Source organism: Mauremys mutica, chromosome 1, assembly GCF_020497125.1.
Source record: "Mauremys mutica isolate MM-2020 ecotype Southern chromosome 1, ASM2049712v1, whole genome shotgun sequence".
Classification (NCBI taxonomy): domain Eukaryota; kingdom Metazoa; phylum Chordata; order Testudines; family Geoemydidae; genus Mauremys; species Mauremys mutica.
In genome coordinates, this window is record NC_059072.1 from 337,166,283 (window position 1) to 337,191,714 (window position 25,432).

Below are 25,432 nucleotides of genomic sequence, written 5' to 3' on the forward strand. Positions count from 1 at the left end.
ATTTTCTGGGGAGTTGCTGTGGTTTGCAGAGATGGTATCCGAAACACATGAAAGAATGCATCAAAAAATGTAACCTGCTAAGCAACCTGGAAAAACAAAACAAAACAAAACACGTTGTAACAGTATGCAGTCCTGCCACCATACAGCGTAAGGACAGGTCTGGACGTAGGCAGACCTTCAAGCAACATCCAAGTGCTATAGGAAGTATTGTTGAGGATTCAGGAAGTGGGAATTTTCCCCATTAGTGTTGAATCAACAAGCCGGTATGGAGCGGGGAGGAAGATTATGCTATTTGAGATGCCAACTTTCAGATGAAGGATGAACTTTAAGTTTACCCAAGTGCAGTCATGAAAAATCCCATGGCATTTTCTGTAAGAATGCGGGTGGGTGGCAGGGGGGTGCAGGAGGAAGCCTTCCTATTCTAGCCAGATTCCTATTCAGGTTATTACATTTTGCCTGCTCCCTGAAGTTCCAACTGGACTTAGGATCCATCACCTGTGCTGCACTGTGTTTCATTAATGGATAATGTGATTCCAAATTTTCCTGAGAGCAGCACTGTGACACCTTAATATCGGTAAAGCAAGACAATCACTACTGAAACCTTCAGTATTTGTTACTTTTAGAACCTATTTCACAAATATATTTGCATAATTTATAGGTGAAAATCACAGAATCAATAAAATACAAAATGTACTTGAATGATAAAATTGCTCTACATTTTTGTATTGTGGACATTCTTACTGCCCCTTCTCTTAAAGCTAAGTGGAGCAGACCAAACCAGGACTAACTATAAACTGGACTACAAATTTTGGCCAACAAGAAAGTATCTGAGCCATACAAGAAAAACATAGATAAGCTTTATAAAAGATTTAACTACTGGTGTCTGGCAGGCTATATTGCATTAATTTCCTCACTGGCATCCACTGAGTACATATCATATCCTGGGGGCAACGTACAGATTCCTTTTGTCCCTCATATCTGCTACAGTAGGCTGCAAGGATGTAGACAAGCATTTATTACTTCAGAGATGTAGTGCCTAGAGCTTTATCCCCTGAAAAAAGAAAAGTGTACCTGAAATTTATTCGTGCAGAAAGTACACAATACATTGGGAAAATCTTTGACTATGTGGGAAAAAAAACCCAAAAACATGGCACAAAAAGGAATTGGGTTTTGGTCTGTTTGTATAGCACCCTTCCTCACAAAGTGATTTACAGTGACAGCATAATATTGATAATGTTACAAGACACAGAACAGTCTACAGTTTTTGTTGGGTGAACATTTTGGTTACTTTTGTGGCTTTATCCTTAAAGATTTAAGCCTTAAATGTGAAGTCGATCGCTAAGGCAATCCAAGTGCATATAGTTGGACACCAGCGAACAAAACATAAAATAAGAGACTGGCACTATCATACAGGAAATACCAAAATGTCATCTCATGGACTGATATTTGCCCCCTTAACAATTACAGGGAATATTCAGCAAATGCATATATGTAAAGTAATGCACTAAGAAAGGCTATTTGCATCTATACCTTTGAGTTACAATACTAAAAATGCTAAGAGGAAGTATTAAAAAAGGGACAATTTGAAGATTTAAAATGCATTATAACAACATGAAAACTTTCACAATTTTGCATTTCTTTCAGTTTGGTTAATGAAATATTGATTTAGTGTCTCTCCCCTCGACTATTCAATTTCGCTTATAGGTGCTGTCATCTACTTCCAGATTCTAATGCACTAGCTGAATACTACAATGGGTGGGTTCCAAACAGCACAGGGATATTTAAAGAGTAGTTGCAGTAGTTTATAAAAATAGTAGCATTTTTACTGTACATCTTACAAGAATATTACATTTTAATCCAAATTTAACCTGTCGGTCTCCCTTTATGGAGAGACCCATTTATGAAATAAAAGATTTTTTCCACATGTACCATCATTGCCAGTAAGGCTGGGCAAAGCTAAACAACCCTGGAATTACATCTCACATGCTAATGGTGGGATAATTAAGATATTTATAGTTTTATGGTTAAATAGTTGGGGGGGTTAGTAACTGAAAGGTGTGATATAAACTAATGTAGCTACCACAGCACACTAACTGCACGATTTCTGCTTGGAATATTTCAACCTATCTGGGGGAATTAAGAAACCTTCCCTCTAAACATCCATTTCTATTAGACTGCTTTGAAAATCTTAACCTTAATGGCTGAATTGCCTATCACTGTGTGTTTAGCATTTAGAAATGACAGAGACACTGCCAAACTTTTCAAATTTAGGTGTCTGAAATTAGGTACTTAGCACTTGTGAAAATAAGGCTCCTAGGGACTCCCATCGACCTCTGTGGAAACTCAGCACTTTTGAGACAGGCTCCTATTAAGGTGTCTAACCATGGGTTTAGGAACCTAACTTTTGACACCCTGTCACGGGGCTCACTCAATGCTAGGGCACCTCCTCCTGGCTGCTCTGGAAATTACCTCCTTCCCCAGGTGCTGCGCACTCCTCTGGTGGTCTCTCCACCCATTATTCTCTCTCACCCTGCAGCCCCTGTTGCTCCAGGAGCTGCAGCTTCCTCTTGGACCTCCAGCCAGGTCTCTATGGTCCTCCCCTTCTGGGGTATCAGATTCTCTTAGGGCAGACTATCCCAAGAGCTTTCTGCTTTCCACTGCTGGTCTGGGCCACTTCTCCAGTGGCTGGTAGGGTAACCTGGGCCTGCCCTCTCCTCCAGGTTCCAGCACAGGGACTCTCTGATCAGCAGCCAAGGACTGCACTATCCTAAACCTTGCTGCTTTTCCCCTGAGCCTTTCTAACCACCTTGCACCGCTCTGCATAAACTGCCTGCATAAACTCCCTCCTCCTAGGGAGTAACTGTAGACTACACACCATAGTCCCAAACCCACCTCCCTTCACCGAGGGGGCTGCAGGGAAGTAGTCTGCTGTCAGACCCTTTCTGGTCTCAGCTCCTGTTCCCATCTATCGGAGCCTCATCTAATCCCTGCACCCTGGCTCCTCCTCCACATGCAGCCTGGGCAGTTAACTGGCCCACCTAGCCACCTTAACCCTTTCAGGCCTCGTGTGGGGTGGACACCTCATTACATATGAGCATCTAAATATCTTGGCCAATTTCTCCTTTGTGCAGTGCCAACAAAAATGTGTTTCTCTTGCATTTACTTTCCTTTTCAAAAAGTGACAAAAGTATCAACCTGCAAAATTAGTTTTTTTTAAAAGTAGCCTCACTGTGACCTCATATCTGACACCAGAGAATACGTGTTCATTATTTCTGGGTGCAGTGGTATCTCTAAGGTGAATTTAAATTCCAAAGGAAGTCCTGTGATTTTCAGCCTAGTTCACAATCTCACATTTTCTTATACTGAATGAGAGAAGCATGGGGTAGTAGTCTGAGCACAGGACTGGGAACTAGGAACAACCTCATTCTAAATCATGCCTCTGAGGCAAAGGTCTCAGAAGTTTGTAAGTTTGTTCAGCAGACACAGTATCTTCTGCTCTACCTGGAATCTGACAATGCCATGTTTGTAAAGCCCTTGTAAGAGGGGGTGGGGAGAGAAGTACCTTTAGTGTTATGTTATGGAGAAGTCATATGTATCCTCCAGTAAGGTTTCAATCACCTGTAAACTATTTTCATTTGATATTTTTACATTTCCTCTCTTGAAATATCCCTTTGATAAGAGGCTAAAAGGAAAAGTTTTCACCTTCATAAATCAGTTATGATACAAACTAGTGCTTCGATGTGTTGGGAAAAAAACCCCATGTTCTATATTTGTGGTTAATATTGTAATTAAAATACCTGCCTTAGAATCATAGAATATCAGGGTTGGAAGGGACCTCAGGAGGTCATCTAGTCCAACCCCCTGCTCCAAGCAGGACCACTCCCCAGACAGATTTTTGCCCCAGATCCCTAAATGGCCCCCTCAAGGATTGAACTCACAACCCTGGGTTAGCAGGCCAATGCTCAAACCACTGAGCTATCCCTCCCCCCATTGGCAACACACACATTGAAAAACCAATTTGCAGAATGTATTGTCTAATATATAGTTGCTATAGCTAGTCTCTCTCACTAGGAGAAGATAGCTGAAATAGTCACCCTTACCCTAGAAGTAAGATGGTTCAATCAATCCACACATTTTATCTGATTTATAAGATGTACTAACTCACCTCAGTGTACAGTATGCACATAATTCTAGAACTTACAGATGCCAGAACAAACCACTAGGAATTCAGCTTCAGGCAAGAGAGAGAAGCTTTGCACCGTAACCTAAAGATTAACTAATGGGAGATGTCAATCTCAACGAGAAATGGTCCCCTATTCTTTCCTGTTTGGTTTTAGTGGTACCCGAATCACCCCAAAAATTAACTTGGGTGACATCAATGTTCACTCACATTAACTGCAATGCCAAAGTAGACAAGAACAGTGTTAGCTTGCAAACACACTTACTACAAGAGATGTTCATCATAACAGTTCCCATCTTCAACCTAGTCTGGGATTTGCACACACGGAGTCCATACAAACAAATTCAGTTAGGAGAGAGGACTTCTTGCAGCTACCTTCAGATGCAAACACAGAAAGACCCTACTTTTTGCCCTCTTTTGGGAGCTACACAAAAACATTTCCGGAGAAAGCCAAATCTGAATCACACCCAGGTAAGTCCATTCCAGGCCAGTGACCTCCAACCATGATTACTAGTGGTAGAAAATTTTTCAACAAACAGGCATTAAGGAGCATTGCCAGATACCTTCAGGGTGAACAAACTTCTTTTCTCTTAAAATAGGGGAAAGAATGTCCAGAGACCACACTAAAGTAGGATCCCGCAGAGACACTCCAATTTAAGGGCACACATCAGAGACTCACTCCATAAAGATGACATGAATTATGAATCTTATGAGGCTTTAATAATTCATTATGGGCTCTGCTGTCCCCTTCATAGTAGATTTTTTTTGGATGGAAATAGACAAGCAAGACCCTGAACATCCTATGAATATTAGGACTGCTCCCCCAAATGCGCAGTGGTAGCATAACATAATACTCTCTCTCAAGACCAAACATCACCACCTCTCAGAAGAGCTTATAGGCAGTTTTCTGAGGAAAACTTCGAAGTCACAATGAACAGAGGTTTTTCCATACAGGAATGAACAGGCTATTGAGCTTCATTTTATAAAGGAAAACCGGGATAGCCAATTGGATCTGAACCACTCTAAAATATTACCAGAAAGCTGTATTATGTTTATTAGCTCAATTATCTTTAGAAATTTGTTCATGCAAATTAGTCAGGTGTTCTCTCAGTAACTTTCGGTACTCAAATCCAAAGGCAATTTTAGGCATCTGCAATAAACAGCAACCTTCAGAATTGCACCCCTAGTATCATATGAACACTCCAAGCTAGAAAAATGAGGTAATATTTTAATGGTATTTTTAAACTTTAATTGAAAGGAACATTTTAAAAAATCATATTTATTTCTCATACCAAGTAACATAGTTCTGACAATCACAATGGATATATATCTATAGAGAACTGCAAAACTGAACACTTATGCATTGTTTTCTATTTTCACGTATTGTCTCCCAGGGTAGGTTTCCCCTTGTTGTGATCGTTGATACCACTACAAATGAGTGGCAATCCAGTGTCCTCCTTAGTAAGATGTCAGGCAATTAGCATGGAGTTAGGGCAGCCATGAGGAGCTCCAATTTATATACAAAGTTACGTCCTTCCATTTTATTCCACTGAACTTCCTTGAATGGCCCACGAAGATGGTTCCATTTACTGTCTTGTAGCACATCACTTTTGGGGAGGTCTTTGCACTGACACCGTGGAAACTGAACCATAACTTTGCTTCCACTTTCAGGACCATTACGTACTGCAACGAACAGAAAATACATAAGCATAAAGCCTTTACAGTTTTTTTAATTCATCATATTAAATATCCTATACATAGTACACTAGCCGTACATTTTCCCTTTAAGTACATTTCCATATTGTAACTAAACAAGAAAAAAATAATTAAAACACTGTTACTTCTAATGAAGTCATCTTCTGACTTGCTCTCAAGGTTTCTCATTTTCCCTGCATGTTTTCATTACTCTTTTGCACTACATTTTCCTGGTCAGAGCAAACCAGCAGTTAACAATTGTATTCAGGAGAGTTAAATGAGCACAGGAATACTAACATTTTTCCACCAATTCTCACTGAGCTTTATCCAAAGTCTGAATCTTAGGAATGTATTTATGTGCCTTCTCAAGAAGATTTTATAGATGAATTCTTTTCCAGTGTACTCATCTGATGTAATCTTTCAAAGAGACAATTATGAAGTCTCCCAACATTTTTGTTACATCTACTATCAGAGATCTTTGCAATTCCTTTTTAAAGTACTGTGGGAGTCTACTTTCTCTAACATAGTACAGAGAAACTGATTTAGTGAGGGGGCAAAGCTTTTCAGTGCAGCATTACAGTGCATATGGAAGCATAAGGACTGGTGATCAGAGCACAAGACCAGGAATGATGAATTCTAGTGGACTTATACGTGTAATGGAAACATAATGAAACATCTTAAACATGCAACTATTTCTCCTACATTTAGTACAGAACAAATCTGAAAACAGTATTTTTAAGCTTTAAGCCAATTACCCCACGTACTAAACAGCAATGAGTAGCGACTTGATTGAATCAGTACTTTGCATAGATGTCAATTCTACACATAAAATAAAAAGTTTGTTTATAAATTACTTTATTATATAATGATGCCATAAACGCTCAGGATTGATTCTAGAATCAAACTGTTAGAAAGTCTATAATTCTCATACATTTCTATCACAATCGTACAAAATTCTACCTGAAATAGCATAGTCTCCACTTGGTGATGCCACAGTTATTGCTGATGCATTGCCAATACTCTCTACTGGTCCCAGACCCACATGATTACTGAAACTTAACACGTGCCATCCCATAACTTTAGCCAGCTGCTGAACTGCATGTACTTGATGTTGGGACATCTGAAAGAAGACGGAGGATTAGGTTCTTTTTATCTGTCTCTTGCTGTTTTTGTTGTACTTTTTTTCCTGGCCTTAGTCATTTTAAAAAAAGGTGATTTGCACCACCCCATTTCAGAAGAATTGGTCATTTTATAGAAATACATCAATACATATAATAGCAAGTAGAAATTTGCCTTCATACATGCCTGTTACTAGCTCATTCGGGGATGGAGAAGATAGAGGTATTCAGTATATACCAGCTACACAGTTCAATAGATCTATAACTCTTTAAAACTTATAGTTTTTGTGAGGTTCTCTTACAAGTTCTGTTTTTTAAAGTAACACAAGTCTCTAAAGCTACTCAAAATCTTGTATATGGTTAAGGTTTCAGAAGTGTCCTTCCTCTACTCCCACATCCAACTGAGAGAGACCTAACCCTTTTTGTAAAGCATTTACAGGATATTATGCAGAAAAGCGGTAATGAATCATTCCTACATGGGGAATTTGGGAAGAGAAGAGTTGGGGTTACTAAACACACTTTACACCTGTGTAACATTTTAGTGGAAACTACAGCAATTGTTTATAAGAAAAAGCATTTTAGCTTGCTTTTAATATTATTTATTTGTTGGAAACAGGGAGTAGCCAATGCCATGTAACCAGCCAGGTCTCCGTGAACCAGTTTGAAAACCACTTTATTAGAGGAAAATACCACCTCCCTCAACAGAATCTGTTTCAACTTGTTTTCTTTGACTGAGAGTTCCACATTATAAACTGTAAAAAGGCAAAATGATCTGTAAATTAATGCAATGCCTGCACCTTTACTACACAATGTGCATTGGACAGACTGTCACATTTGAACAAAAACAACAAGACTCATTGTAAACAGTTAAGAAAACACAGTTCATTCAAATGTCAGCTGATTTAGTAGTGTCACATACAAAGTTAGAAACCCCGACACAGTGTTGAAAGTGATGTTAATTAAGGGCATGTTAGCTGTTAAGAATTCTACTCCTGATGAGGTTTGTCTAGAACAAGTTTATTTTACATAAAAATAACTGTGTGTCTGACATGGCTCCCATCAACTAAGTAAAATCTTATGATTAAGAAAAGTAGCATGCTTGTTAGATCAGCACTGTGTTCTGAAGGCTCACATGGTGAATAACACAAACAATGCATTTAAATGTATTTCAAATGAACTTTGTTAGTATTTCTGAATTCACATCCACCTGATACAGTTCCCACAGCCGATACTCAAACATTTCATGATGAAGAATGTGGTTAATCATCACTAAACCTGCAAAATTACTGGCATTCTTGTCTGCACATTTGGAATTTCTACCTAGTTTCTATCTTTCTGACAATAAATAACACTTTTGTTTCAAATACACTCATGCTACTTATTACTCTTCATCCCAATTGCAGACACAAGACAAACACATGCAAGTAAAAAAATCCCAGGAATTGAACATGAGTTTACCTGAGACAGAAGGAAATCCTGTAATTCTTGCTCTTGATGGGACAATGTAACAACTCTTCCATCTCTGTGCACTACCCTGATCTGTTCAACTCCAATGTTCAGCTGTAGCTGAATGGACCTTTTAAACAAAGAGATACAATCGGTTTATTTACTGAAAAATCATCTAGAAGTTGGCAGTTCAGAAGTACATTAATAAAAGTTCCTATTAAAAAAGTCACTTTAAAGCATCTTACACATGCTAAAGAACAATCCAATAGGAAGCTACCAGCTTGACACTCCCATAGTCTTGATTAGGACAGACAGGGAAAACAGTTTCTATCTGAATGAATAACAAAGAATGAACCTTGTTAGAGATGGTAATATAGTATTGAGGCCTGTTTATTAGCCGGAGATAGGCAAACAAAACCCCAAATTCTGTTTGACTTTTGATATTATTATATCCTTACTAACTTATGTGAATAAGAAACAAAGACACTGTGTGTTACTTCTGCCTACAACCAGATGGGTTTTTTTGTATAATGAGAAAAGATAAGAAACAGAGCTAAAGTGTTGTATGGTGGGTGTTTAATATATGACTGCCTCGACTCCCAGTTGGGAGGGGCGGTATAAGAAACACTAAAAACCAAAGAAAAGGTAGCCTTGGCCAGTACACGCCCTTACTCCCTACCCCTCCCATGGGGCACAAAAGAGGTGGTACCGAAGCCCAGAGACTCTCGACTCTCCAAAATGGAACATGACCATAAACTGTAAGGGGCGGTACCAGGGGCGAGTACGACAGGTATAATTAAGCCTGTTAAGAAGGTGGTGGTGGGGAAAAAAGGAAAGCTCTCCTGGTGTAAAGAGCTGGGATTATGCTTGTTTGGTAACCCCAATAAACATCGCATTGCCTGCACTTTGGACTCCGGCCTTCTGCTTTCTGTCTGTGTGACGAGAAACAAGGGCGGGCAGGGGAGCCCTAACAAACCTTTCAAGGTTGCGTGGTAAATTCTGTTTTTAAAATATTTTGGTTAACTTAGAACAGTGGACGTGGTTTATCATCAGAGATGCAGGTGACATAACATGCATCCTCTCTCTCTCCCAGCGAGCTCTAGTCTTGTCAATATCAATCCCACTCTAGCTAGTAAGATTCCTGTTCGCTGAAGTGCTCCAAGAGCACAGAATCTCATCAACTGCAATTTCCTGTCAACTTAAAAGAACAGAGCCAGCAGAGGGTGAAGACCCAGACAAGCCACATGGGACTCCTCTGTGCTCTCAATAAATTCAGGGTCACCCAATACAGCACAGAACTGAGGACTTACCAGCATGGCAACTGGAACCGAAGTAACTAAACCAGTTGTAATTCATGCCTTTAATTATTTAAGTGCAAGTCTGTGTGTGGACATTTAATTCTGAAATATGAATGTCTATTTTGGTGCAAGTCTGTGTATAGACACCTGTATTACAGAACTGAATGTCCACACAAAGAATTGCACTGAAATAACTAAAGGCGTGAATTACAAGTGATTATTTTAGTTCCAGTTTCCATAGAGACAAGCCCACAGATTTTAACAAGGTTGCAACTGTTGGTTCAGAGATCTAGCAGTTTCTCCAGCCCACTAGTGTGGAAGTAGAGGAAAGCATTTTAAAGACACTTTTAGTAACCAGGCCCAACATTTGACTCTTCCCCTAAAGCAGAGGTCCCCAACGCAGTGCCCGTGGGCACCATGGTGCCTGCCGGGGCGTCTAAGTGTGCCCGCATACTGGCTAGCGGACAAGCATCCGCCGAAATGCCACTGACAAGCAGCGTCATCCAGAGGCGTCGACACCGAAATGCCGCTAATTTTCAGTGGCGATGCTGCTTGTCAGCAGCGACACCTATTGACGTGGCCGCTTGTAGGCGGCATTTCGGCAGATGCTCATCTGCCGCCACAGTCCTCCGTGGCTCGTCGTCTGGCGCCCGCCAGACGAAAAAGGTTGGGGACCACTGCCCTAAAGGAATACGGTCATAGTCATTTGAAGAAAAAGGTAATATCTATGTACTAAATTCCTACATTCATGTAACATTTTTGCTACAGAAGGCAGATAGCTTTAGGGTTTCTCTTCTGAAAGCTGTTTTGGAAGAGTGTTACTTTTAAGTCAAGCTTATCTCAATCTATGGAAAGTTTAATTTTCTCTCATTCTCTGCAACCACATTCATATTCCATACCTGAACATATAAAGCAAATACACAAATACTGGGCTCACGTTGGTGTGCCTGAAGTTGGATTTGATCTCATAGGAGCAACACAATGTTATATGCACTCAATCACCACAGCTAAAAAGAGACAACTCTATCTATCTAAGTAGAGAATATTTTAGTTTTCATACTTACTTGCATATTTGCTCATACCCCTGGGAAGTTATTAGAACTTTGACACTGGATTCATAAACATCATTTATGTTTGACCAATGGGCCTGAATCTGTGGATCCTCAATACGAGTAGCTAGGCTGTCAATGGTTCGAGCAGTTCTAAAAAAACAAAAACAGAAAAACCACACCCCGGTAATCTTTTAATTTTTTTAATTGCTTGATAGCCCTAATTCTATTATGAGTTCCATGTCTAAAGTAGATAGGGATAATAAAATCATGGTCTAGATATCTAGACAGTGTGTGCCACCATCTTTTCTCCAAATAAAGACAGGGTAGTGAGTAGACATCAGTTTGATCTAGCTGGTTCTGTAAAGTACACGTGTGAAATAAATTTATTTTACAAACTAAGTTTTATGACACCTAAAGCTACGTTTATTTGCGTTATAAGGTGAGCAGTTTGGCCATACACAAGGAGACCAAAACAGTTTTGGTGCCTGAATTGCAAAGGAAGTGTATCTGCTTAAATTTTATACTTTAAGACTATCTTTGGGGGTGCATGTAAACATATGTTATTCAGCATAGCTGATCTCTATGTGTTTTTACACAGTGTACAGAGGAAAGTACTGAAAAGGACTCAGGTAGTGCTTTTGTTAAAGCAGAGACAACTATCATTATATTATAAGTATCCTGTAGAGGGGTATCTTACAAGTAGTACTGAACTTTCTGTGTTTGCATTCCATGGGTGTCACTATACTCTCATACTTGGAGATAGGATTTTTAAATCTTAAATATTAGGCGCCAATAAAACTCTTAGAAAAGAATTCTGGCATAACAGTAATAAGTTCTGGGAACATTTTCAATAATTAATTCACAGCCCATGTGGAACACAGTGTTAGTTTTACTAAGGCTTTACCAAGCATAACTTGTGTGCATACCTGCGTCTCAGAAAGATGTGTTTTGCCTGTTTAATGATCTTTTCCAGAAGCCCTTCATTTGGCTGTAAGGAGCTGATGTCATTTTTATCAAAAGCCTGAGGTCCTGCCATTCTCATTCTCTTATGGCCAAATGGTGCACTAGCTGGATGTGGCATCATTGTAGAGCTCAAAGATTGCTTGTGGAACTGCAACAAACAAGAGCTGTTAGGAGGGATGACTGAAGGAGAAGATAACAAAACTCAAGGGTGTGCTCTTCTAACACATACAGCTAATCAATTATAATACACCGCCACATGTTTTATAAGGACAATTTTAAAAAGTCACACTCCTGAAAAAAGTGCTGCATGCTATTTTAACACCTATAATCACAGTAATAAAAACTAAAAAGTATGCTTCATTTTCCAGTTTTACTTTGTGCATTTGACTGCACTTTATGTACAGTCAATTTCATATTTCCCTGTATAGTCTGCTTCCCTGTTTATGTGGATCTTTCGCATAACCGGGAAGGGAAAACTAAAAGGGAGGAGGTGCTGCATTATGCATCAAGAATATATACACTAGTTCTGAGGTCCAGAAGGAAGTGAGAGGCAGACCAGTTGAAAGTCTCTGGGTAAAGACAAAAGGGGAGAAATATAGGCGAGTGACATCATGATTAAGGGTGCGTGTCTGTCATGGAAGTCACAGATTCCATGATGTTCCGTGACCTCTGCGACTTTGCAGCGGCTGTAGCCAGCCACTGATGGGGCAGTCTCAGGCCACCACAGCCTGTGGGCCCCCCTCTCACTGCCCAGCAGCAGTAGTTTGGATGGGGGAAGAGGGCTCAGGGCTAGGGTGCGGGACGGCGCTTACCTCGAGGGGGTTCCCTGGAAGTGGCCGGCAGGCGCTGCAGCGCCTAGGTGGAGGGGCCAGGAGGCCCTGCGTGCTGCCCCTGCCTGCAGGCACCACCCCCACAGCTCCCATTGGCTATGGTTCCTGGCCAATGGGAGCTGCGGCGCCAGCGCTAGTGGTGGAGGCAGTGTGCGGAGCCCCACTGGCCATCCCTCTCCCTAGGAGCTGCAGTGACATGTCAGCTGCTTCTGGGGAGCTGCGCAGACCTGGGTAGGGAGCCTGCCAGCTCCACCGATCTTCCCCTCCCAGCACCAGCGGGGGTCCTGGGCCAGGCACTGCCACCCCCCCATCTCCCCAGCACCTGCGGAGGTGCCAAGCCACCTCCCTCTGCCCCGCACTACCTGCGGCCCAAGTTTTAGTTAGGGGTATATAGTAGAAGTCATGGACAGGTCACGGGCTGTGAATTTTGGTTTACTGCCAGTGAGCTGTCCATGACTTTTACTAAAAATACCTATGACTAAAACATAGCCTTAATCATGATAGAAGTCTGCTATGGACTAACAAAATCAGGAAGAGGAAGTGGATGAGGCATTTCTAGAACAAACAACAGAAATAACCAACACACAAGATCTGGTAGCAATGGGGGGAATAAGTGCCCAAATGTCTGTTACAATAGTAGTATGATAACACACAAAATTTCCCATAAGTTCTTGGAGTGTCCTGGGTACAACTTTTTGTTTCAGAAAGTACAGGAAGCAACTGGAGGACAGCCATGTTAGATTTGATTCAGACCAACATGGAGGAGTTGGTTGCAAATCTGAAGGTGGAAGTCAATTTGGGTGAAAGTGATCATTAGATGATCCATTTCATAGGTCTAAGGAAAGCAAAGAGTAAGAGCAGCAGAATGAGGACAATGGACATTGAAAAAAATAGACAAACTCAGAGAACTGATAGGAATGAAAATGGGAAGAAACTAAGGGATAGAAGGAGTTCAGGAGAGCTGGCAGTTTCTCAAAGAGACAACATTAAAGGCACAACTGAAAACTATTCCGATGTGAAGGAAAGATATCAAGAATAGTAAGAGGCCAATATGGCTCCATCAAGAGCTCTTTAATGACTTGAAAAATCAAAAAGGAATCCTACAACGAAGAGAAAACATGGACAAATTGCTAAGGAGGAACACAAAAGAATAGCACAAACATGCAGGGACAAAATCAGGCTAAGGTACAAAATGGGACATAAAAGGCAAAAGAGGTTCTTTAAATGCAGTAGGAGCAAGAGAAAAGATGAAGAAAAGTGTAGGTCTTCTACCCCGAGGGGAAAAAGAGCAAATAACTGAGGACATCAAGAAGGTGTGTAATACCTATTTTGCTTCAGTATTCACTGGAACCATGCTGCTGATGATGCACACATCCTGGGCATATGATCTCAGAACTTTCTAGAGTAGAACTTTCTATTCTTTAAGGTTGTGCATGTCCTTGTGCGTCCCTTGTCCCCAGAGAGATATAAGGGGGCACAGCCTCAACAATGCAGCTCCTTCTAATAAACCAAGAATTTATAGTAAGACTCCAGAAGAGTGAAAAAGAGGAGTGGGGAGAATGATCTCAAAAGAACCACAGTTATGGTAAATAACTGTTCTTTCTACTTTAAGCACTGCCTGCATGGACCATTCTCCTGAAATGAGCATCCAACTTAGAGGCTACATCCAGGAAACAATACCCCATGAAGGTCCAAGTGGAACTCCTGGTACGAGCTTTGCATATCTACACAATGGTGGCATTTCTCAGACATGCAACAGAGGCTGCCTTATACAGGTGGATAGAAAATGACTGGCCTCTGGCAGCATTCTAGTAATATGATGTGCTCAGAGACTATGAATGGGAAATAAGAGAACTTCAGTGTTCAACTAAAAATGCATTACCTCTCTGATCAGCTGATGCAAATTGTGTTCCAGAACATAGAGGTGATCCTCTGGACTTTGTTTTTCAGAAGCAGCTTTTTGGGATTTCTTATCATTAGAAGAGTGACACAAAGAAATAGACAACTGCAAACCTGTATAAAGCAAACGAAAAGCAAAAACACTGTCAACTTTTTCATGCTAAGTAGAAACAAGACAGGATAGTTTATTCTTCTCTTTCCCTTATCCCCTTTCAGAATCATTAGCTCTGCAATCAATGCTGTTTCCGAGAAATTCAAACAAACAATCATGTCACACTGTGCAAACCAGAAAAGAAAACATGATCATTTTGCCAATTTGTAATTCAATATATAATTAATAAAGTACCCAGGGATCAATAGGTTTTTTTCATTTATAATTCCTTATCAAGTGAAGAAAAGGAAAGTTTCCTAAGAGCGAGACCCTGCAGCATACTGGGGAAGAAATAATTCTCGTATCACCCAGTTCACCAACCATTATATTTTTTGAAGCAATCCAAAAAAAATCTTCAAAAGATGGAGTCACAACCACCCTCAGCAAGGGTGGGGGATTCCCAAGGCAACTCTGAGCATAGAGGATGCTTTCAGAGACCCCATATTGTTGGACCAGCCTGATTGAAGGGTATTAGACTTAGCTCTATTCAGGTACCATTAACACAAGTCAATCAAAAGTCTTGTAGTCTCCCATAAACCTACCTCTGGAGAGGAGGACTGATAAAGCCTCAAATTCCAATCCCCACCAGGTGGTGCACTGGACTACCACAACTTTTGTTGTTGCTACCACTACTACTGAAATAATACAAGTGCACCATGAGAGTCATTTTAAAAAGAACAACTCTTTAGTCAGAAAAGATCCTATGCATAATGTGGTTTCCAGAGAAGTCTTACTTTTAATTCAATTCTTAATTTGGTCTAAGTACAGAAACAAGGAAGTCAATTGACCTTGCCTAAACTTTGATTTGTATGAAGTTTAAGTCTGGATTAAAATAGACAATTCTGTGCATTCCATGTTCCATGACAAGAGTCTCGCAAGGTTTCCTACCTGGAAAAGGTTGAGAGATGATCTGGTTCTTCACAACAATGTGAGGAATTTGTGATTTAATTTGAACAGCTTCTCGAGACAGCTGAGCAAATATTTCTTTACATAAGAGAACATTTTGCGCAGCCTCCAGTTTTGTCTGCCAATGTGGAGCACCTGAAAAACACGAGCCATCCAAATGTTCAAAGAAACAAGCCATTTTACTAATTCAGATGTCAGCTGTTAGAAAATGACTAAAGCACCAGGTGATCAATGTGACTGGAAAAATCTAGCCTGCTGTTCCCACCTGAGCTGACTCTTGTTATAATATTATCTCAATTACGTCAGTGAACACAAAACAAAATACTAGTGAATTTTAACCATATGCATATAGTATACTGTGATGGGCACTGTACAAACAGTTAAGATGACAATCTGTGCCTCAAAGAGATTGCTAACCGAGTAAGCACTTTCAAAACAGTATGTTTAGACTTGCAAAATTAACCCATGCACATAAACACACAATATTTTTTAAAATCAGGCAGGTGCTATAGTATGGATTTAGAAGCCAAAATTTAGGCTCCTATTTAAAAAACATTGGTCTGAATAAATAGACGGGCCTTATGCCCTGAACACAAAGATTACCATACAAGATCAGACCAGTGGTCTATCTAGTACAGCATTCTGTCTATGAGTGGCCAGCACCAAGTTTCTTTCTAAGCCCAAAACTTAGCGACTGGCTTCTGAAGCATGAAATCTCATGTCAATTTGAAATTGTGGCGGTCGTTCACAAAAACATCTAGGTTTTTTTTTAAATTCTGCTAAGCTTTTAGATTCACTCATATCTTATGGCAAGAAATTCCACAGATTCCATAAGTGTTAGAAAAAACATTTCCTCTTATGAGTTTTTAATGTATCACCTTTCATTCAGACTGGATGTCCTCTTGGACTTGTATTATGAGAAAAGGTAAATAGAAGCATCCAATTCACCTGCTTTATACTTCTATTGCCCTTATAACTGGCTCCTCGCTAGACTTAACTCCCAATGTTTTCACGCTCTCCCTGCCTCTAGTACTTTTTATTGCTCACCTTTAAATCTCTTCTAATCATACTACATCTTTTTTGAAATGGAGTGGCCAGAACTGACTATGGTATTCCAAATGAGGGCATATCATCAATTCACATAAACCACTGATCTGTCAGGCAAATGAGAAAGTTAGTTCCAGCATTGAGCACTCCCCACTTAAAATGCCCTGCCCTGAAACATTTAGTTCTCAGAAATATGCAAGAATATCCAAGCTGACCTCAGCTGTCAAGAGACTGCCTCTCCCCATGCACTGGCATAAGTAGCCAGGTCCCAGACCATTCAGGACTTAATATTATCTATAAATACCTTTAATTGCACAGGCAGCTAATGCATACCTTAAAGAGCTGGCGTAATATGCTCCTTTCATCGACTATTTCATGTCGTTCTCTTTAATCCTACTGTGTTTTTTCCTGCGTTTAATTAATAGCAATACAAGAGATTGATGGGATAGATTTTGTGTTCCCAATTTATAAATATCTTCTAAACAGTAAATTTACAGTAGAACCTCAATTTTATGAACACCAATCTTACGAATGACCAGTTATAAAGATCATTTTTCATAACCAGGTTTGTGTGTGTGTGTGAAATCACATAACAAAAGTGATGTTGATGAAGAACAGGTCAATATGCCTTCACATTCCAAGCCTTTAGTGCACTGGAAATTGCTTTGCAATGGGTTAAAGGACAAGAAGAAATCAATGCACCGCACCTACTGTAATTCTGAGATGTTCAATTTATGAGCTCCTCAATCCCCAATTAATTTGTAAAATATGGGCTGTCCTGTTTTATATAAATAAAGCTTATTAACTTGCTCTTAACAGTTTCTGAAACAGTTTTTTAAATGGTCTGGGCTGACATCACATATCTCAATCTAAATTTTGGCTTGAAACAGAATATTAAATAAACTGAGTTACATTTTCAGGCAAAATTTAGCTATTCAGCTCCATGAACTACAGAAGACACTTGATGTGCTTCTTTCTCCATGCTGCTCGTCCCCGTCAAAAACACGATTATACCTTAGTTCATCCTACTGTATACTTGAAATATTTAAAATATATATAAGTAAAATAATTAACCTCAAGTTAGATGGTTGACTCTCCTCCTAAACAAAAGCCAAGCATGTGCATTAGAGACATTGAAGGAATTTTATCACCTTCAACAGCATCATATCCACATGTACATTTTGAAGGTGTCACGTTTGCAAAGTCTCATTTTGCATTTAGGTGAAGATTTCAGTTAAACCAAGAATGAGAAAATTATTTCCCCTTTTGTTCTTATTTTCAGGTACTACTGAAGTGTTTCTCCAGAATGAGAGATTCACCAATTTAGTGTCAAATGCAAACTCAATCCTTAAGAATGGAGCTTAAAGAATGTACCTGGTTTCGATTTCGGCAGAGGTCTTTTAAACAGGTTAACTGTGCCAAGGTCACCTATGTCTGGAGCTTGCTTTTGAATAGAAACCTACACAAGAAAATGAAAAAGAATGTTAATTGTCTTGTGTTCTGTATTACAACTACATGAATAGTACAGAAACTATACAACGTATGTTTTTGGCAAACCTTTATATACGCTGATCCCTCTAAATCACTTGGAATCTGAACATCCAAAGGACAGTAATCCTCTGGTATCTTCTTATCCAGATCAATATCTGTGTTCTTTATCACTTCAAATGTCCCATGGTGAGGGAAGAGGGATCCTAAAAAGGGAAAGAGAAAATATCATGAGAACATCTAAAAACTTTCATGAGACAATGTTTTTATGGATTAGAAGTCTTCTCATCTTTGCATCATGAGAGATATTGCTTACATTTGATTAACATTGTTTCTTGGGGGAAAAAAGTTCAGTTCAGTAAGATGTCTTATCTTCACCCCATAACTGTCAATCGAAGAGGCTCTATATGTTAACACAAAAAAATACAGTAGAACAATATGATCTGGACTATATGGTTTCCTTTCTTTTTTTCTGGGCATTGGGAAAGGTAAGAGAGAATGAGAGGGGAGTTGTTGGCTTAAATGTCGTGGTACCTGTGATTTTACCAGTAAGGGACACTGCATCTGAATATTTTACTCCCAGCTCAAAATGATCATATTATAAGAACATAAGAACGGCCGTACCGGGTCAGACCAAAGATCCATCTAGCCCAGTATCTGTCTACCGACAGTGGCCAATGCCAGGTTCACTCCCTCTGGGGCACCTAACAGGCAATGATCAAGTGATCTCTCTCCTGCCATCCATCTCCATCCTCTGACGAACAGAGGCTAGGGACACCATTCTTACCCATCCTAGCTAATAGCCATTTATGGACTTAGCCACCATGAATTTATCCAGTCCCCTTTTAAACATTGTTATAGTCCTAGCCTTCACAACCTCCTCAGGTAAGGAGTTCCACAAGTTGACTGTGCGCTGCGTGAAGAACTTCCTTTTATTTGTTTTAAACCTGATGCCTATTAATTTCATTTGGTGACCCCTAGTTCTTGTATTATGGGAATAAGTAAATAACTTTTCCTTATCCACTTTCTCAACATCACTCATGATTTTATATACCTCTATCATATCCCCCCTTAGTCTTCTCTTTTCCAAGCTGAAGAATCCTAGCCTCTTTAATCTTTCCTTGTATGGGACCCTCTCCAAACCCCTAATCATTTTAGTTGCCCTTTTCTGAACCTTTTCTAGTGCTAGAATATCTTTTTTGAGGTGAGGAGACCACATCTGTACACAGTATTCAAGATGTGGGCGTACCATGGACTTATATAAGGGCAATAATATATTCTCAGTCTTATTCTCTATCCCCTTTTTAATGATTCCTAACATCCTGTTTGCTTTTTTGACCGCCTCTGCACACTGCATGGACATCTTCAGAGAACTATCCACTCTGACTCCAAGATCTTTTTCCTGACTCGTTGTAGCTAAATTAGCCCCCATCATGTTGTATGTATAGTTGGGGTTATTTTTTCCAATGTGCATTACTTTACATTTATCCACATGAAATTTCATTTGCCATTTTGTTGCCCAATCACTTAGTTTTGTGAGATCTTTTTGAAGTTCTTCACAATCTGCTTTGGTCTTAACTATCTTGAGCAGTTTAGTATCATCTGCAAACTTTGCCACCTCACTGTTTACCCCTTTCTCCAGATCATTTATGAATAAATTGAATAGGATTGGTCCTAGGACTGACCCTTGGGGAACACCGCTAGTTACCCCTCTCCATTCTGATAATTTACCATTTATTACTACCCTTTGTCCCCTGTCCTTTAACCAGTTCTCAATCCATGAAAGGACCTTCCCTTTTATCCCATGACAACTTAATTTACGCAAGAGCCTTTGGCGAGGGACCTTGTCAAAGGCTTTCTGGAAATCTAAGTACACTATGTCCACCGGATCCCCCTTGTCCACATGTTTGTTGACCCCTTCAAAGAACTCTAATAGATTAGTAAGACACGATTTCCCTTTACAGAAACCATGTTGACTATTGCTCAACAGTTTATGTTTTTCTATGTGTTTGATAATTTTATTCTTTACTATTGTTTCGACTAATTTGCCCAGTACCGACGTTAGACTTACTGGTCTGTAATTGCCAGGATCACCCCTAGAGCCCTTTTTAAATATTGGCGTTACATTAGCTAACTTCCAGTCACTGGGTACTGAAGCCGATTTAAAGGACAGGTTACAAACCTTAGTTAATAGTTCCGCAACTTCACATTTGAGTTCTTTCAGAACTCTTGGGTGAATGCCATCTGGTTGCGGTGACTTGTTAATGTTGAGTTTATCAATTAATTCCAAAACCTCCTCTAGTTACACTTCAATCTGTGACAGTTCCTCAGTTTTGTCACCTACAAAAGCCAGCTCAGGTTTGGGAATCTTCCTAACATCCTCAGCCGTGAAGACTGAAGCAAAGAATCCATTTAGTTTCTCTGCAATGACTTTATCGTCTTTATGCGCTCCTTTTGTATTTCGATCGTCAAGGGGCCCCACTGGTTGTTTAGCAGACTTCCTGCTTCTGATGTACTTAACAAAATGTTGTTTATTACCTTTGGAGTTTTTGGCTAGCTGTTCTTCAAACTCCTCTTTGGCTTTTCTTATTACACTCTTGCACTTAAGTTGGCAGTGTTTGTGCTCCTTTCTATTTGCCTCACTAGGATTTGTCTTCCACTTTTTAAAGCATTTTTACATAATGCTTGAAACTCTTTGGATTTTTTTTTTTTAAACATAGATTATTGTACCATCTAAAAATCTGTACATTAAAGTGGTTCTTTCCTTTTGTCATGGTTCTCCGTGAACACTTACAAAAGGGCTTACCTTTAAGCACATGTATACTTACTGATTTCAAAAGGGACTATGCGTGTGTAGAGTTCATCACTTGTTTAATTACTTGCTGAATCAAGACATTATTAACCTTGTATGAACAACCATACAACCAACCACCTTTTGTGTATCATACTATAACCCTTTCCCAGGTTATAGTACCTTGTATGTTCTATTCAATAACATTTATAAAATCTCATTTAATATTTCATAAACTACATTTTAGTATTGTAAAGTCTGTACTTTGGAATATGGGGATTGTATATCAATTCAGAAAAGAATAAAAGTGACCAAATATCTTTTAAATAATTTTTACAGAACCAATCTAGATAATAGAAATCAGAGATGAAGAAAAACTACTATTCATCTAACCCACCCCAATGTAGGATTGTTCCTTAAAAGTACCTTTTCTAGTGCACCAGTCTACAGTAACTTCTCACTTAGGCTATGGCTACATTAGCGCTTCAAAGCGCTGCCGCGGCAGCGCTCCCGCGGCAGCGCTTTGAAGCGCTTTGAAGCGCTTTGAAGCGCTAAGTGTAGCCATAGCCCCAGCGCGTAGCGCCGCAATTTGCAGCGCTGCAGAGGGTGTTTTTTCACACCCTGCTGCAGCGCTGCAAATTTGCAAGTGTAGCCATACTCTTAATGTTGTAGTTATGTTCCTGAAAAATGCGACTTTAAGCAAAACGACATTAAGCGAATCCAATTTCCCCATAAGAATTAATGTAAAGGGTGGGGTTAGGTTCCAGGGAAAATTTTTTCACCAAAGACTAAATTTTATATATATATATATACATATACACACACACACACACACACATATATACTGTGTGTGTGTAAGTTTTAAACAATTTAATACTGTACACAGCAATGATGATTGTGAAGCTTGGTTGAGGTGGTGGAGTCAGAGGGTGGAAGAGGGTGGGATATTTCCCAGGGAATGCCTTACTGCTAAATGATAAACTAGTACTCGGCTGAGCCCTCAAGGGTTAACACATTGTTGTTAATGTAGCCTTATACTCTACAAGGCCGCACGAACGGAGGGAGGGGAGACAGCATGGCAGACAGACACAAACACCCTGTGTGTGAGAGAGATAGATGCACATTGCCCCTTTAAGAACGCTGGCCTACTCTAAGTACACTGCCTTTTTAGATCACGAAGTTGAGACAGCAGCTGCTGCCTGCAAGCTTCCTCCATCCTGAGCCCTGTTGTTCCCCCTCCCCCCGGGAGCAGCTCCACAGCAGAGGGCAGGAGCAGCACATGGCAGTGGGGGGAGGGACAGCTGAACTACCAGCAATTGAAAGCCTGCTGGGTGGCTGCTGCACAGGGAACTTAGGGGAGCAGGGAGCTGAAAGGGGTGCTGCCGATCCACCCTGGTTCCAAGCCCCCACCAGCTAGCTGCAAAGGGCTGCTCTTTCTGCAAGCAGTGGACAAAGCAGGTGGTTGCCTAACAACGTTATAAGGGAGCACTGCGCAACTTTAAACGAGCACGTTCCCTAACTGATCAGCAACGTAACAACAAAACAACTTAACCAGAACGACTTTAAGTGAGGAGTTACTGTACTTCTAATGTACCAAAAGTGATGCAGCTTTATCACCATCTTTGAGATCTCAATATTAGGATGTTTCTCCTGATATTCAGTGTAACTTCTCCTTTTAATTAGTTCCTTCACAGAACTCTTAGTTATGGTATTTTACCACTTCAATCATTCCTTTCCAACTTTGGTGTTTACAATTAATTATCAAAAACTGTTTAGTGAAATAAAAGATTTAAGATTCATTCTTGATAACAGGTGACCTGCCATACCTGCGCTTCTGTAGCTCAGGTCCCCAAGGATTTTGTCTCCAACTTTCCTCAGCTTCCAGTGCTGTCTCAATCTCAAGAGCTCAGAGTTGAAATCTCGTTGTCGCTTATTTTCCTGGTTTTCTGCAACTGATTTGGATAACCTTTCTGCTCCTTTCAACAGGATTTGGGCTGCTCCAGCTAGTGACTTCTTCTTTGAAATTAACTGTAAAGTCTGAGGATTCTGGAAACGTGAAAATAAATTTCAATTTTGAACTGTTGTAAATATTTTTAATTTTTTAAACAAATCCTCACAGTTCTAATTACTGGAAACTGGTAACTGCATCCGACGAAGTGGGTATTCACCCACGAAAGCTCATGCTCCAAAACGTCTGTTAGTCTATAAGGTGCCGCAGGACTCTTTGCTGCTTTTACAGATCCAGACTAACACGGCTACTCCTCTGATACTTGGAAACTGGTAGTGACTAAAAATTATCATCTGCTGTGCTATTTAGTAACTTATTTTGAAATTAGGCTACGTCTATACTAGAAATTTCAAAGCACTGCTGTGGGAGTGCTTTGAAGTGTGAGTGTGTTCACGTGCGGTAATCCACCTTTACAAGGGGAATAGCTCTGAGCGCTGCTCTCATGCTTTGAAGTGTGAGTGTGTTCACGTGCAGTAATCCACCTTCACAAGGGGAATAGCTCTGAGCGCTGCTCTCAGCACTCGGAGCCTGTCCACACTGGTGCTTTATAGCACTCTAACTTGCTGCACTCAGGAGTGTGTGAGATTTTTTTTCACCCCCCTGAGCCAGGAAGTTAGAGCACTATAAAATGTAAGTGTAGACAAGCCCTTAGTTTCATATGCAGGTATCACACTACTATAACTGGCACACTTGTTGGCAGCCTCAGCAGATACATCGAGACTGAGCTACCCTCTTTCCCCCAGAAGTGGTCCCTCCAGTTGAAAGATGAGGCACTGTGGTAGAACAGCATGGGGAGGCTTGCATTAGGCTATACCTGTTTTGTGGTTATGTAAGAAGTCCCAGTTGTATGGGATCTTCAGTATTAAGTTATCAAGATGTATTAAGCAATAAGATGGTTTGTACCTGCTTTGGGGGAAGCGGATCCTGCACAACTGGATCCAGAGTCATGAATTTTTTATCCTTGACAATGCTGAGAACATCATAGAGCACACACATCTCAGTCAAGGTACCTCTTAAATTGTTTCTCACTGAATCCCAAGGCCAAAGGGATGGTTGAAACTTTACCAGCCCTAAAAGCACAAAAACAAAACAAAGGTTTATATTCCAGTAGCCAATACAGTATCTTTACCAGACTGGTCCTTAAATTGAAGGCAGAGCATAAACAGTCTGCAAATAATCTAAAAAATTTGCATTTTAAAATATATTTTTTATTTATTGTAGGTTATGTTAAATGTCCTCCTCTTTTCCTAATCCAGCTCAAAATGAAGCAGCACATGCTTTTTAGTTTGGAGTCTCTGGTACACTGGTGAAGCCATGTAAGTGGGAGCTGGTTGAAGATCTGAACTGCTTTCAGCCTCAAATGAACAGACCAGGTTACGTTAATATAAGCTAATATAAGCTATGCAATAACAGGACACCTAAACTCACGTTTTGACCAGTATGTCTCTCACAGGAAAGAGTTACCATGATAGTTTGCTCAACTGAGGGAGGAAGGTATCTCAAATAAAAGATCTATCAGATATTAAACTGATAAGAACAGAAACTACTCTTTTGATCTTAGAACCCACCACCCTCTTACAGCTTGGCTTCAAACACTAGTGGTCAGGATACCCAGGCTCAGGCAGGGCATGTACCATGACAGCTCTGGACTCTGCCGAAGGCTAGTTTAGTCCCGGAGTAGCATTTTCATGACAGCTGAACCACTTCGTTGTACGGATCCTACCCGCTATGCCACACAGGGGGGTCTGCCAGGAGCCCAGCGCCGTCAGCAGGGCACACAGGCGCCCGGGGGCCACCCGTGCAGCACAGCGCGCGGGTCAGGGCCAACACGGCAGGCCCCTTAGGGGCTGGCCACAGACCACATAACGCACCGGGGCGGGCGGGCAGGACTAGTGCGCTGCCCAGTGTGGATGGCTCAGGCTGTCCTGGGGATCCAGGCCGGGTGGGGGCGCCCAGCCGGGGAGTCCTGCTGCCCCCCCCCCGGTTCTCTCTCTCTCACCCTCCTCGTCCTCGGCGTCCCCGGGCGCGGCCCAGTCGCGGGCCTGCGCCCCAGGCGGCGGCTCGTCCTCCTCGGAGCCGGAGCCCTGGCTGAAGTCGATGCGCTGCGCCAGGCGCGCCAGGTTCTGGGACATGGAGAGCGGCTGCAGGTAGGTCTCGCTGCCGTCCAGCCCCACCTCCTGCACCTGCTTCTCGCTCGCCGACTCGATGCTGATCCGCACCGCCGGCGCCCCCGACATCTTCCCGCCGGCTGGGGCGCCGCTGGCCGCGGGGGGAAGAGTGCGCAGCCCCCCGAGACGAGACTGACAGGCCTCGCCGAGCATGCGCACCACCACTACGGGCAGCGGCCCGGGACATACCACATAGGGGCGTGGCCACAGCGCAGCGGCCACTGCGGGCTTCGGCTCTTTCCGGAGGGGCCTCGGAGGAGTTCGGAATTGCGGGTCCGGGCGGGGAAGTGGAGACCAGAGGGAGGCGCTGCCTAGGTCGAGGGGGAGGGGCTAGAGCCGGCTGCCTGGGGCTGGGCTTCGTTCTGTGCCTGTCTAGAGTTGCTGCTGCCCAG

At 41.3% G+C, this 25,432-nt stretch overlaps 1 protein-coding gene across 1 annotated transcript; it reads right to left on the reverse strand.

The window, feature by feature from the left end:
- Window positions 1-5,388: 5,388 nt before the first annotated feature.
- On the reverse strand, window positions 5,389-25,185 carry MED17 (mediator complex subunit 17). Its single transcript, XM_045019806.1, has 12 exons — window positions 24,872-25,185; window positions 23,776-23,942; window positions 22,691-22,910; window positions 18,143-18,279; window positions 17,960-18,044; window positions 15,521-15,673; window positions 14,465-14,595; window positions 11,716-11,900; window positions 10,802-10,939; window positions 8,452-8,569; window positions 6,836-6,995; window positions 5,389-5,863 (listed from the first exon to the last, which is right to left on the reverse strand). The coding sequence occupies exons 1-12, from the start codon at window positions 25,107-25,109 to the stop codon at window positions 5,658-5,660; spliced, it is 1,938 nt and encodes a 645-aa protein (XP_044875741.1). The 5' UTR covers window positions 25,110-25,185; the 3' UTR covers window positions 5,389-5,657.
- Window positions 25,186-25,432: the final 247 nt, after the last annotated feature.